The sequence below is a fragment of the Pongo pygmaeus genome, chromosome 11 (genome assembly GCF_028885625.2).
Source record: "Pongo pygmaeus isolate AG05252 chromosome 11, NHGRI_mPonPyg2-v2.0_pri, whole genome shotgun sequence".
In the NCBI taxonomy this organism is placed as follows: Eukaryota; Metazoa; Chordata; class Mammalia; order Primates; family Hominidae; genus Pongo; species Pongo pygmaeus.
Window position 1 is genome coordinate 40,409,775 of NC_072384.2, and position 15,813 is coordinate 40,425,587.

General features: G+C 34.5%; 1 protein-coding gene across 1 annotated transcript in view; it reads right to left on the bottom strand.

Moving 5' to 3' along the window:
* The window catches only part of LRP1B (LDL receptor related protein 1B), a 1,896,287-nt gene that overhangs the window by 793,976 nt on the left and 1,086,498 nt on the right, over nucleotides 1-15,813 (bottom strand). The window contains exon 11 of the mRNA XM_054478394.2: nucleotides 9,727-9,963. Coding sequence (XP_054334369.1) covers nucleotides 9,727-9,963 — 237 coding nt within the window. The remainder of the gene's footprint in view (nucleotides 1-9,726; nucleotides 9,964-15,813) is intronic.

The window sequence follows — 15,813 nt, forward strand, 5'->3', positions numbered from 1 at the left end:
CAAAGGCAGACCACACAGGATAGAATTCTGGCACATAAATATCTTTGATTTAGTGCAACAGGGTTGTCCAGCTAGATACAGGGATTCAAACAATAAGAGAATGGACATTTGGGGATGCAAAGTAACAAGCAAAAGCTTCATGTCCTTTGGCCAAAGGAAATGAAATTAGAGAGATCCAGCAGAAGGAAGACTTCCAAAAACCTTGGCAAGCACAGACACACACAGACACATGTGCACATGTGTGTACACACACACACACACACACATCCATACCCCTCAAGAGAGTCCATGTTAAAAGATCTACCAGGCTCACGAAGAGGCTAAAGTACAATGGGACTAGTTCAAATAAGATTTTTTTTCATCTCCTTACCTCTCTTTACCACTCTTACCTCTTCCAATCAATGTTGAGAGGTGAGTGGGCATTAGAAGCTAACTAGCAGGGACGTACAGATATTCAGCCCAGAAAAGTAAAGACTAAAAATAATTTAAAAAAATAATCCAGCAAGCTGGGAGGGGTAGGAAAATAAATGCAGGGCAGAGAAACAGAGAATGCAACAAATATGCCCTCCATTCCTTCTCCGGGCCAGAGGCAGCACAAGTGGGAAACAAGTAAGATTTAATGACACAATAAGTTTAGAATTTTGATTTGTATGTATATATGGTGGACTATGCACTCTAATTACCAAATTGAGATTTCATTTCTGACTTAAAATGACTGACAGTTCTGTCTACTACCTAGTGTAAGCAGAAAGGATTGGGATTTGACCAAGTTTTGATCTGGAGTAAGAAAGATTACTGAGTAAATTTTAAAGGTCAGTGGGGGGTAAAAATAAAGTTATGCTTTAGATATGTCAGAGTCACATTTTTAAACATACTGGTTACACAATGACTATTACTACTCCATAAAATGTTCTCATAATAGCTAGTGTCATGGGAATTTTTTCAGCATGTATTATGGATATTGTTGAGTCTCACAATTTGAGGTAGTGCTTCCTACTTTGGTATCCCTAAAGTCAAGCCAATCTAGACTAACTATATTGTATTGAGAAATTTGTATTAATTAACCTAAGCAATAGTTTAATTATAGTTAAAGTTCATAATAGTATTTCTAAGTAAACGAAGAATTCCTAAGGGACTTCTGAACTAGCAACTAAGAATTCCATAATGCTAAGTATGATAAAGTAACTGAGTTGAATGTATTTCTTTATTTTAATTCATGCTGAATATTGGTAATTTATTTAAGTGCATAAGAAAATTACCAATCAGAATATTTATTAATGTAACAATTATATATATAATAATACAACAGTCTTAACCATGGTTTCACCTTCCATTGTTTCAGTTACTCTTTGTCAGCCACAGTCTGAAAATACTAAATGGAAAATTCCAGAAGTAAACAACTCATAAGTTTTAAATTGTCTGCTGTTCTGAGTAATATTTTGAAACCTTGCACTGTCTTTTCACTCAGTCCTGCTTAGCACGGGAATCATTCCTTTATCCTGCATATCCACACTCTATGTTACCTGTCTCTTATTCACTTACTGGCCACCCAGGTTATAAGATTGACAGACCACAAGAAGAGTGAGTACAGTACAGTAAGATATTTTGAGAGACAGAGACTACATGCACATAACATTTATTATAGCATATTGTCATAATTGTTCTATTTTATTATCTTTATTGTTGTGAGTCTCTTACTATGCCCATTTATAAATTAAATTTTATCATAGGTATGTGTGCATAAGAAAAAACATGGTGTATATATAGAGTTCAACACTATCCATCGTTTCAGGTATCCACTGAGGGTTTTTGAACTTATCTACCTCCAATAAAGGGGACTACTGTAGCTCTATGGGACTTTAGAGATTACCATGTATTTTCACCTTCTCTCTTTTGACCTCCCCAGCAATCTAACATTTATAAGATAATAGGCTTCTTTACAGAAGTTTCTAGAGCTCTTTTGAGCCCACATGTGTATATACATGAGGGTATATTTTGTGTTTGTCAATACTGATGCATATGTACACATGCCTATTTTGGGTGGAAATAAAGGAAAGGATGTCTTCTCCTCTATGTTTACTAGAACCCTCTAGCCACTATAGCCAATTCCATCTTTTCATCATTTGATAGGTGTTATAACCCATATTTTAATCTTCTCGTATGCATGTCTACTTTTCGGATAAAAATACATATATTGGTTCAAATTACTTTTCAAACATCTCATCTAGTTCTGGAGAAATAAAAAATATGAGAAATATATATTTACAGACTAAATGTGAAACTGAACACTGTTTTCAAGAATCAAATCTCAAGTAAATTCTATGAAAATGTCTTACTCACTGTCAACAGGAGTCAGTATGTGCAAACAGGCTATATTCTTGACACTCAGTGTGATAAGAATATTCATTGATCTCAACAGTTGCAAATGTTGACAAATATCTCCTTTACAGTTTTAATTAGAATATATTGCATGACTGACAAATGTACTCATTATTTCCTTTAATAGTTGGTCAGACTATATATCTTAGAGTCTTAAAGCTTTTCTTCAAGAGAAAAAGTTCAGAGTTAAAGGCAGAAAAATGAGATTGATATTTACCTGAAATCCAATAACAAAGAGTAAAGGCTTGTTCTTAATTTAAAATGTTTTATAAGGCATTATCACATTTTAAATTTCATAAGAACACTCTAATGTAATTCATTAGTGTTATCTCAGCATGTTTGCTTCATTACTATGAAACTCAATCTTCATGAGAAATTCTGACAAAGTTATACAATGCTGAAGAACATTGAAATCCAAGGGTAAGAGGTGATTTAAAGGTGCAGAAAATGATAATCCTACTATAAGGTCAGTGTCATTCAAGTACAGATTACATCCTGTAATCTGTTGTGTGTGCCTGCCCTAGGGTTATTTAGAATAGAGGCTAACCTATTTCTGGAGTTCTGAAGTGGGTCTTAAGCTGGCGATTGTGTGTGTGTGTGTGTGTGCACATGTGTATGTGTGTGTCTGTGTGTCAGTAGTAGGATTTCTAGTAACAGAATGATAAATCAGAGAATAATTGATGGGCTACACATTTCAACACACAATTGGAGGAACAGCTGATTATAAAATCCACAGGGCAATTCTGAAGATGCTGGGGACAGGACTGAGCTTAAGAATAGGGCTTGGCCCTTCAACTGCCAAATAAGCAATCGCATGAATATAGCACTATCCTTTCATAGTATGTGAACAGATTGAACACATCTTTTGGAGAATATATTTGACAGAAAGAGACTGCTTCTCATTCTTCCTGGCTATTCTTCTCTTCATAATGTCATAAAAGAGAAACCTACCTTGGATCATGTCAAACTTATTCATTACTCTTTAAGTTTATAGCTCCTAAAAAGTACCTTCATTTAAAGGAAGACCTCAGTTTTCCAGGTATTTACAGGAGCTATGAAATTAAAGAGTAATGTATACTTTTGAACAGGATCCAAGTCAACTTCTCTTCTGATATTATAAGGTGGAAACATGTGCACCTACTGCTTATGTCAATCAAATAGAACACACCTTCATACATAAAGTCAGTATATCAGTATAGCAGGGGGTAAGAGCACAGACTCTGCCAGTTTCCTATTGTTGCTGTAACAAATTGCCACAAACTCGGTGGCTTGAAACAACATAAATTTATTCTTTGACAGTTCTGAAGGTCAATATCCAGGACTGGTTTTACCGGGCTAAAGTCTAGGTGCTGGCAGAGCTGGTCCCTTCTGGGGAGTCTCAGGAAGAGTCCATTTCTTTGCCTTTTCCAGCTTCTGGAAGCCACCTGCCTTTCTTGGCTCAGGGCCCTTTCCTTGTATTATGCCAACCTCTTGCTTCCATAGTCACAACCCCTACTTTCTCCTTTGTCCTGGCCTCCCCCTTATAAATTTCCTTGTGATTACATTTAGAGTACCTCTAGATAAGATAATTTCCTATCTCAAGATCCTCAACACATGCATAGTTACAGCTATATGAGAGGAACAAGTTCTAGTGTTCTCTAGCACTGCAGGGAGTGAATATGGTTAACACTAATTTGGTGTACGTTTTCAAAACACTGCAAAGAAGATTCTGAATGATCACAGCATTAAGAAATGATAAATGTTTGTGGTGATGAATAGGCTAATTTCCCTGATTTGATCATTACATGTTGTATCATGTATGTATATGTACAAATATGACTTTGTACCCTATAAATATGTACAATTATTATATGTCAACAAATTTTTTTTAAAAAGCAGTATCTTCCTCCCATCAAAAATCCTTTCACTTAATCACACCTGCAAGTCCCCTTTCCCATACGAGGTAAGAGTCAAAGGTTCTGGGGATGAGGACCTAGATATTATTTGGAGGGCATTGTTCAGCATACCACAGACTCCAAAATCACGTCACAGAACTTGCATATCAGTATTGCTGAGACAATGTTCCAAGGTTCTCTCACATTTCTTTCCACCTTGGGAAAAGAGAAGCCAAGTGCCTTAGACTCTGTTTTCAAGGATGTTAATAAGGTAAATGTCCTTGGAAGATAGAGATTATATCTCTCTCTGAAGCAAAAGGCAGGTTTGCTCATGGGCTTAGAAGATGGAGAAAGCAACTTTTTCTGGAGCAATGAACATGCATGCTTATTGTTAGAGAAGAAAAAAATTGGTGTTCCCTAAGCTCCAGATTCATCTCTTGTAACAGGTGCCATGGTATGTGCAAGTGTCACCTTTGGGTTACCCTGCGGGGAGTAAAGATCAGGATCCTGAAACAAAATTGCAGATACTCTGGCTATTGTTATTGATCTTAGTAATAAACTGTACTGTGTCTCTGAAGTGTCATGTCTTCTGCCAGCATCCATGAATGTGTAGCAGGCTAATGTTTTAGTTTACAAACATAATAAAATCTCAGCATTTTCACAGTCTTGACAAGTGGTATCACTTACTAGCTATGTGACTTTGAGAAAAGACTTTACCTATCTGAGTCTCAATTTCTGATCTATGAAATGGAGCTAATAATAATGCTGACCTTGGGGAGTTGTTCAGTGGATTGTATGGGACAATGAACAAAAGGTGAGCAATCTTGATACACAGTAAGTATGCATTAAATGTTCTCTATTATTGCTGTCATTGATTTTATTATCACAAAATAAGGTGGTATAGTCTAAAATTAAAACGATACATCTAGAGGACAGAATGTTTTGTCAAACTTGCATCTAATTATAATAGAGGTCAAGTTTTGTACTCTTGGGCCCATACTTTATGTAAAATTATAAAAATCACCATTGGGGACTGTAATCCCAGCACTTTGTGGGGCTCAGGCAAGTGGATCACTTGAGCCCAGGAGTTTGCAACCAGCTGGGTCAACATGGTGAAAGGCTGTCACTACAAAAAATACAAAAAAAAAAAAAAAATTAGCTGAGCATGGTGGCACACACCTGTGTTCCTAGCCACTTGAGGGGCTGAGGAGGGAAGATGACTTGAGTGCAGAAGGAGGAGGATGCAGTGAGTCGTGATCACACCACTGCACTCCAGCCTGGGTGACAGAGTAACACTGTCTCAATAAATAAATAAATAAATAAATAAAATAAAAAAGAAAAGAAAAGAATCACAGTTGGGAAGAACTATACATATAAATCTTATGTTTGCACTATTTTACTTGCAATATGACTTACGACTTGAAGTAGATGAATTGAATCTTAGTTCATCAATGCCACAACAAAAGAAGCAGCAAAATTACCACCCTTTTCAACTCACATTATCCCTATATGTCTATTTTGAAAAAAGCTTGGTAAAGAAAGCCTTTGTGTTATGTAAAACAGTGACCTCAAGTCCCCAGTTTAATTATGGGATCTATGGAAACTACAGTTTTTCTGTTAAAGCTGCAAGCATTAATAACTTTCAAATCCAAGTAAAAATGCTTTGAATTCTTTTTAATACTTTAAAAATATGAAATGATATGAAAGGTTATTTTAACATTTCTTCTATTTAAATATCTGTATTTGAGTAGAATGAAGGTATACAGTTTAAAAACAAGTACTGCACTAGTGGAATACATGTAACAATAAATTGAATAGTAAATTACCATTTTTATATTATTTCCTTTCTGGTAAAATTATAATTCATATTGCAATGAAAAATAAATCTTGGAAAGTATACTCAAGAAGATAAAAATGAATTCAGTCTTAGAAAGAGCATCTATCTTGTTCTATTAGAGAAAGTAACAATTATACCTGGCAAGAATGGCAATTTAAATTCTCTAACCATTTAATCTAATTTTGCCTCCTGTTGATACCCCTTTTATTTTCTAGCACAGTACCCTACTTTAGTTTCTTTATAGCTGTTATCATTATCTTATTAATTTACATGTTTACTTGCTTATTATTTCCTTTCTGCTGTTGGATATAAGCTAAATATGAAGCTTTATCCTCTTTACTGAAGCATTCCTATCACCTAGAACAGCACCTGGCCCGGATACGGCATTCACTTTTTATTGACTGAAAAATAATAAATCAAGTAATTAATTTTTTAAAAAGGAAGAGTATGAATTTTACAAAAATTTTGACAAAAACTTCTAGGTGGGTGAAAAAATTCACATAGTAAATATCTTGTCCTTACGGAAGTGAAGTTTATCTTTAATAAATCAGTAATATGTTTTCATTTAGCAGATGAAATGAGATACATGTAAATATAACAATGGACAATTTCCTTTCTCATTGATTTAATTGCTGTTTTCACCCACAAGATTCCTCAAAGCCAACAGTATATGCAACATTTAGGAGGTTTTCAATAAACCTCTAGGAGAAAAAAAATCAAAGAATGAATAAAGACGGATTTTTTTGGAAATGTTGTTTCTATTTCTTAAGTGGGAGAATCTGAGCTTACATAAAAGATGTCCAAGATATTTATGTTTATTTACAAACAGCAAACTCTTTATACCCTTGTACTTCAAACTATATAAATTTATCAATGTCTCAGAATTTCTATCAAGCTTCCAAATCATTTGTCAAACTAAGCATTGCCTCACAGTCTTCAGGTTGAATGGTAAACACTCTACCTAAGTAAGTGAACACACATAGAATTTAATTTTTCTGATTTCAAGAATGACAAGTTGTCATTTGCCAAATCTAAGTCTCTGCTTTGACATGTTAATCTCATATTGTAATGTGTATCATTATTCTCTTTAATGGAAAGAAAAAAGATAAACTAGTAAAAAGATATTAAGCTGTTCCTTGTGTAGAAAGACAAAAATGTTAAATATATTTCAGGTGTGAAAATTTGCAAAATGTTCTCATAATCTTCATACTGTCAAAGCAGTACTGGACAGATATGCCTGGCGGTCATTGTGGCTATTAGAGTCGATCTCTGTTGTGATAGGTGGAATGTAAAGAACCACCAATGTCCTTGATATTATTCTCAAAGTTAAGATTATTAGCAGGAACATCCAGTCATAGTACAGGAACTGACACAGTTTAAAAGGAAACCAAGAACTCTCTATGTTGCATTTTAGTCCTTGAAAGTGTCTGTGTCGGCTAGGCATGGTGACTCACGCCTGTAATCCCAGCTCTTTGGGAAGCTGAGGCAGGCAGATCACCTGAGGTCAGGAGTTTGAGACCAACCTGGCCAACATGGTGAAACCCCGTCTCTAGTAAAAATACAAAAATTAGTCGGGCGTGATGGTGCACACCTGCAATCCCAGCTCCTCAGGAGGCTGAGGCAAGGGAATCACTTAAACTTCGGAGGCGGAGGTTGCAGTGAGCCAAGATTACACCACTGCACTCCAGCCTGGGCAACAGAGCAAGACTCTATTAATAATAATAATAATAATAATAATAATAATAATAAATGAAAGTGTCTGCGTCAAAAACAAAACGTAAATTTTATCTACTTAGACAGAATGTGCAATTTCTTTGTCCATCTAAAACTGTCAGGACCCTATCATCTGCTATCACATTAAGAAAAGTAGGCAGACAGCCTCTGTCACATCCAATTTAAAGTGAAAATCTTAACTTAAATTAGATACTCCTTTGGAATTTTAAATTATGCAGGATTTACATTGCCTTAATCCATAAATTATAATAAAGACAAAAACAGGTACGTTTTTATTTTAGCATAGAAAGTATACTTTTTATCAGGTTTGATTTAAAGTAAGGTTGTGTTGAATGAAGAATATTCTCATGCTCTCATTTCCTCTAAAAGATTGGAGAGACCACCATTTAATACCATCCATGCTGTAAATAGTCTATCTCTCTGCTTTTATTTTCTCATCTCAATGAAGTTCTGATTCATTCTGCACCAAACAACGCGATTGATCCTCCCAAAATATCACTTCGTTCACATTTATTCTTTGACTCAAAAGCATTTCCTTTTATTCCTTTGGGATTTTTTCCAAACTCCTTCACTTACATTCAAGGCCCTTTATTTTAACGCATTTTAGCGCCTTTCACTTTCGACTCTCTTCTGCCATTATTACCTGTAAAGGAACCTCCAGTAGCTTTCCATTTAGGTCCCCCACACCCTCTTTCTAGAGATTGTGCTTTTCTTTTTTTTCTCATGGAATTTCTGGTTGCAGAAACATCCTCCTCTCCCTCTTTAATGTTTCTCCATTAAGATCTAGTCCAAACACCATCTCCTGCCTGAGGAGTTCTCTGAGTATACCCACATAAAGATATCTCTTGCTTCCTGTGAATACCCATTACATAGGCATTCTCTATTAATTATATATTTCTTCAAGACAGCTTTGAACTTATTAATTAAATGCTGCAGTGTCTTGAAACTTTTTGTGTGCTTATATCATCTCCAAAGGTAGATTATGAACGCCTTGAAGGCAGAAGTCATTCCCTAAAATTCCTTTCATCTCCTGCGATATAGCTACCATGATGTCCTTCATACAGTAAGCACACAATTAATGTTCCTCAAATCATGTATTTCTAAAATAGTCAAGAAGTAAGCCGACTTTATATACGAGGAAACAGGTCCAGAATCATTAGTTAACATACCTAAAAATGACTGGCAGCCAGTGATGATCTGGTTTGATTTATTATTTGCAATCTTTTCTACTGATACCAAAGTTAACATTGTTTTGTTACTAGATTACTTGTTCCTAAGCCAAACAATTTATAAAATACATTGGTTTTATTAAAATACATGTATATCTGTTTTCATGTATATAACTTCATATATGTACCTATAAATAAAAATAGGTATAAATGTTTCAAGTTTCTCTGGAGATATTGATATTCCAAGGGCAACTCTAGAAAACTTCATTTCAGTGATGTGTAAAGTAAAAAATAAAATGCAAGAATTGTGATGACAATGTGGACATTGATATTTTTCATGCATTTTGAGTGACATGATCATTAGTCTAATGAAAACCAACTATTACAAAAGTCTCTGAAATCCTATTAAATTTCGTCTTCTACCATACAGCACTGTAAACATATCAGTGTAAATTGACATTTCCCAGAAGATGGATAATAGTTCAATTTTAATTCCGATAATATTTAGAATATAGTAGACAACACCAAGTCCCATTTTATAATGAAGGCTTTAATACACTGGTATATGAAAACAGAGAAACAATGTTACTGAGGAAATAACATTAAAAAATATTTTTGAACCATCCAGAAGAACTTGAGTTCCGCTTAAAGCTAGTCTGACACACACTGGATTTATCCTTTTAAAGTGCTTTATCTCTGGGTAGTTTGATGTTAATGTCACAGTGTCACTTACCATCTTTCAGGATGGTTTCTCTCTCTGTGCCATCTATCTTCTGCCGGCCAATTAGGAAACTGGTGGTGTCAGCAAAGTAGATGTAATTGGTTTCTGCGTGAAAGTCTAAAGCACGAGGGTTTACCAGATTTTCTATGGGGATCATGTATTCATCAGCTATCTTGGTATTCAAGTCCATTCCTCTAACAATTCCTGGGCGTCCTTTCCCATAAAAGAGGAACAACTCATTCTTTGGTCCTGCAGAGGAAAGATTACAAACATAAACAACTGATGCTGCTTAATCTTCTTTACACTGCATAATGCCACCGTTTAATTAACTGGCACAATTAGCGTTTTTTAAATTCAATACTAAAAATTAAACTCTAAAACATGCCAAATGTATCTTGATGCAAGAAGGCCAGCTAATTGCATTACTTTAATTAAAACAGAAATTACTTCCACAAATGGGTTATATGTAAATTATCCCTTTGTCTGTAACTGCCTGGATAGCAAAAACATGACAGATCATTAGATAACTTGTAACTTGTAAAATGGGCATTTATTAAAACATCCGGCACATTTAATTTTATAATGTATTACAATCTATCTAGCATTTTCTGTCGATACTAACTGTACCATTCATTATATTTGACAATGCTAAAAACTTCAGAAAATTTCAGACACGCCAACCCCGAGTTTGCATCTACAAATTGTCAGAGGCAAACAAAGAATCATATAGTATCACTCACTTGCACGTGAATATATTACAGTTGCCCAAACATGTGACTTATTCTTTTTAGAAATAAAATTAAATACCAGTTATAGCATCCCTTTTTCTTCAAATTTTAATTAGAATGTTAAAGGCTGATGCTGTCTGACAGTAACTCTGATGTACAACACAGGCCTTAACAAAAACAAAACGAAAATGAAAACCCCAAGCAAAAAACTGTCTCCTGAGTTTAAAATGTCAGCATCAAGGTAGCTCTTTCTATAAAATGAATTCCTTGTTTTAGACTTCTATATAAAAATATATACAAGATTCTCCAGTTATCGGAGCATCTTATACTTGGTTAACTGTGTATAATTTTAAAGGAAATAATTTTTATATACAAGGAAAAACATACTGAGCTTTATTAATAAAATTGAAGATACAAAAGACTCAGCTGTATTTGGATAACCACACAATAATTGATATTCATAGTAAAGTAAAATAATATATTATTAAAATTTGGAAAATAATAAAATAAAAAATAAGCACTTATTTATAAACCTAACAATACAAAGTATATTAACATTTCTTTTCTTGTGTTTTTTTAATTAGGGTAATTGAATATTAAATATATATAAAAGAATATTGATAACTTTTTTAAAAAGTTTACTTTAAGTTCTGGATACACATGCAGAGTGTGCAGGTTTGTTATGTAGATAGTATACATGCGCCATGGTGGTTTCCTGCACCTATCAACCGGTCATCTAGGTTTTAACCCCCACACGCATTTGGTATTTGTCCTAATGCTCTCCCTCCCCTTGCCTCTCATCCCTGACAGGCCCCGTTCTGTGTTGTTCCCCTCCCTGTGTCCATGTGTTCACATTATTCAACCCCCACTTATGAGTGAGAACATGCAGGGTTTGGTTACACCTTACACCTTATATAAAAATTAACTCAAGATGGATTAAAGACTTAAATGTAAACCCAAACCATAAAAATCCTAGAATAAAACCTAGGGAATACCATTCAGGACATAGGCACGGGCGACGACTTCACGACTGAAACACCAACAGCAATTGCAACAAAAGCCAAAGTTGGCAAATGGGATCTAATTAAACCAAAGAGCTTCTGCACAGCAAAAGAAACTAGCATCAGAGTGAATGGGCAACCTACAGAATGGGAGAACATTTTCGCAATCTACCCATTTGACAAAGGACTAGTATCCAGAATCTACTAGGAACTTAAACACATTTACAAGAAAAAAACAAAAAACATCAAAAAGTGGGCAAGGGATGTGAACTTACCCTTCTCACAAGAGGACATTTATGCAGCCAACAAACACGAATAAAAGCTCAACATCACTGGTCATTAGAGAAATGCAAATCAAAATCACAGTGAGATACCATCTCACACCAGTCAAAATGACCAGTATTAAAAAGTCAGGAAACAATAGATGCCGGCAAGGTTGTGGAGAAATAGAAACACTTTTACATTGGTGGGAGTGTAAATTAGTTCAACCATTCTGGAAGACAGTGTGGAGATCCCTCAAGCATATACAATCAGAAATACCATTTTACTCAGCAATCCCATTACTGGGTATATACCCAAAGGATTATAAATCATTCTACTATAAAGATACATGCACATGTATGGTTACTGCAGCACTATTTAAATAGCAAAGACCTGGAACCAACCCAAATGCCCATCAATGAGAGACTGGATAAAGAAAATGTGGAACATATACACCATGGAATACTATGCAGCCATAAAAAAGAATGAGATCATGTCCTTTGCAGGGATATGGATGAAGCTGGAAGCCATCATTCTCAGCAAACTAGCACAGGAACTGATAACATATTTTAATATATAAAGAATAAAAATAAAACAAATCCCAGGTACCTAGCACGAATGTGAAGAATATTTCCAGTATACTGGAAGACATAAATGTGCCCCAAACCCATTCTCCTCCAACTTAGAAAGAGCCGATATCTTGATTGTTGTGTTTATTTTAAATTTTTAAAAGAGTTTTAACACATATGTAGTGTATTTCCTAGCAGCAGATTGTTTAATTTTGCATGTTTGAATTGCATGTGTGAATTCTGTGATTAATATTATTTTTTATTATATCCTTGATAGTCATCCATTCTTCTTGTAGTCATACTTCACTCATTTTCATTGCTGTATAGCATTCCTTTGTATGACTGTTTCATATTTAATGTATGTAGGTATTTTTTCAATGTGTATTTACTTATATCAAAGTAGATACTCAATTTTATATTCTGCTCTTATTGTTTAATTTTAGAATCAAGATTATTGTCTATATTGAACCATTATCTTAAGCCTTGTTTCTATTTGATATATAATAATTTACCAAGTCATTTTCCAAATGGTTTTCTGTTTTCATCATTATAATAATACTGAGATAAGCATATTTTTTTCAATTTAGCATTTCACACATTTTCTTAGATGAAATTACAGAATAAAGTACACTAACATCCTTGTCTTCATTGCCCTCATAGCCTCTCAGTGTCTACCTGATATCAAGGGCATTTCTTTCAAAATAATACTTTATTTTATTTTAATGTATATTGATACATTTGAAAATCATTAACATTTCTAGAGTATTTTCTATCAAGATTAGATACTTACATACTTTCATATTTTTCAAAAATTGGGATCTTGTATATAAATTCTTTTTACTGTAATGACTTTTTGTCAAGCCATTAAAAAGTCTCCAAAAACTTTCCTTTCAATGGCAGCATACTATTTCCGACTAGAGAAGCAACGTAATATAGTCAGCTGCTTAGCTATTGTTGGATAGCTATATTGTTTCTGAGTTGCTATTATTATAAATACATTGAATTTCCTTAATCAAAAGTAAAGTAGGACAACTTGTAAAATGATGTTGTCAGTTTTATGATCATTATATTTATTAGCAAATGTCTTACCAATTGTGATATCGATTTCTAATTATATTAGCAATACATAGGAATCCTGGTTTTACAGCACCCATTTTGCTAATATCTCAGCTTATGGCAACCTCTGCCTCCTGGGCTCAAGCTATCCTCCTACTTCAGCCTCCCAAGTAGCTGGGTCTACAGGAGTGTGCCACCATGCCTGTCTAATTTTTGTAGTTTTTTTGGAGACTAGGTTTTGCAATGTTGCCCAGGCTCTTATTGAAATCCTGGGCTCAAGTGATCCACCTGCCTCAGCCTCCCAAAGTGCTGAAATCACGGGCCTGAGCCACAACACTCGCCCTTGTTGTTACTTCTAATGGATGACTTAATTGGTAACTGATAAACCTAGTACTTCATTGATGTAATATGTGTGATTGTTTGTGTGTGTATGTAGGTATGTATGTTTTAAATAAGAATGGTAATGATTTTCCCCACTATTTTCTTTGGTCATTTCCTAGGTATTCTTTAATACCTACTTAAGTTTCTCTAGTGTGTCTTCTTGTACTATAGACAATTGAATACTAAAAAATACATTTCACAGACACTCATATAGCCAAGGGTAGTGGATTTCATTTGACTACCTAAAATCAGATATGCTAGCTCAAGTTTAGAATATGGAAGTGAGGCAAAGGTCCCCTTTTTGCCACTTCTGCTGGTATGAATCTAATGGAGACATTGAATTTTTCCACAGCAGTCTTCTTCCATTCTATATCAAGAGGTGAGGAACAGAGTGTCTCTCCTCTCCTCCTCTTTTTTATTTTTTGCCAGTTAGGGACTATCAGATGTGACTTAACTCTGCATCTGATAGTTGTGGGGCAAGCTTTCTAATCCCTGGATCTCAGCTAAATGGTATGTTTTTAAAGTTAACATTTTCATTTGTGGCTTCCAGATGCTCTAGCTTCTGAGTATGGTAGATGTTCTAGCTTTCAACCAGGTTGGTTTAATGGTGTTTGGGGGAATGTTCCAAAGACCCAGTCTAGAAGCTACTGGTCCAGGTTTTTAAATAATTTTGTAGGCACCCATTTGCATTAAATGTCTTGTTGCTTCAAATAGCCGGAATTGTTTCTGATGAGTATTAATGTACTCCAGGTGTGTACTACATTAGGGACGATTGAATAATATGCAATTCTGATCTTATGTTTTTCCTCCAATGTGTGTATGTATGTATGCACATATGCATGTGTGTATATATGTGTGTGTGTGTGTGTGTGTGTGTGTGTTTGTGATTATATTTCCCAAGTGGCATCCAGATCAATTTTTAAATCACGCACCATATAGACACACATGCACCCACACCCAAAACTTCTTTTATCATGAGGCTTCAAACTCAGTACCCTCAATTATCCAGAAGGCCTAGAAACATGAGACCTGTTACCTTCACATTCCCAGCATTTAATACAAAATCAGGAATACAAATCAAAAATGTAAACAAAGTACAAAAATGCATACATTTTAACATAGTTTAGCCTCTTTGATTCTTCATTTTAAACTATATATTCTATTAGTAGCTCTAACCATTTAGACTTCAAATTCTAACACATTTAGTGATCTAATTTCACAGTCCTCAGTAAGCACACGACCAGAGGGTAGAAGAGATGACAGGATTGTGACCAGAGAGAGAGGACAGACAGAAATAAAAAGCTGTCACTATGACAAAGGTAAAGACAAACTGGACACTGTAAAAAGCAGTCATCATAAAATTAAAAATAATGGTGTTTGGGGAACATTTAAAGACCAACAGTCCCCACTATGATCATTTCAATCAGGGCTGTTCTACTATACCTGATTATCAAGACCCCAGGAAAAGACCTTAACTAATTACTGTGCAAAATATTAAGTTATGAAAGTCATTTTTAAAATCCTTTTTACCATATTTAAATTAAAATAAATTATTCTGGCCTTTTTAAAAATAAAACAAAGATATATCTAAGAGATTAGAAAACTTTTTGATAAAATCGTTCAAACTTTTTGATAAAATCATTAAATGTTGGATCTCTAATTAGTATAGCTTCAGCTACCTGAAAAATTAAATCATGGAGTGAATTCACTCCCCAGTGATGCTGGATAAAATGAAGCCTGACTATACACAGATTTCTGTCGAAACAAGCAACACGCCTATTATGAGAAGTAGCATATTGGTTCAAATAAGAGGAAATCTGATCAACTAATCATTCCAGCTCATTAGCTCAAATACATTCTTTAGGGAATTAAGGGAAGCATCTTTCTAAAAATCTTACTCAACATATGTTTCCCTAAAATCAATAAATTTAGTGACTCTATAGCCTGGTTAGTTTCTCATTCATATTACTACAAAAGAAAAATACTTATTTTGAGAAAAATGGACAGTATATATTTGCAGGCAAACTTCACCTGTTGAAGTCTCATGTTATGACTGATGTTGATGCTACTAATTAATACTTAAAATCCTATTCTAAAGGGGTA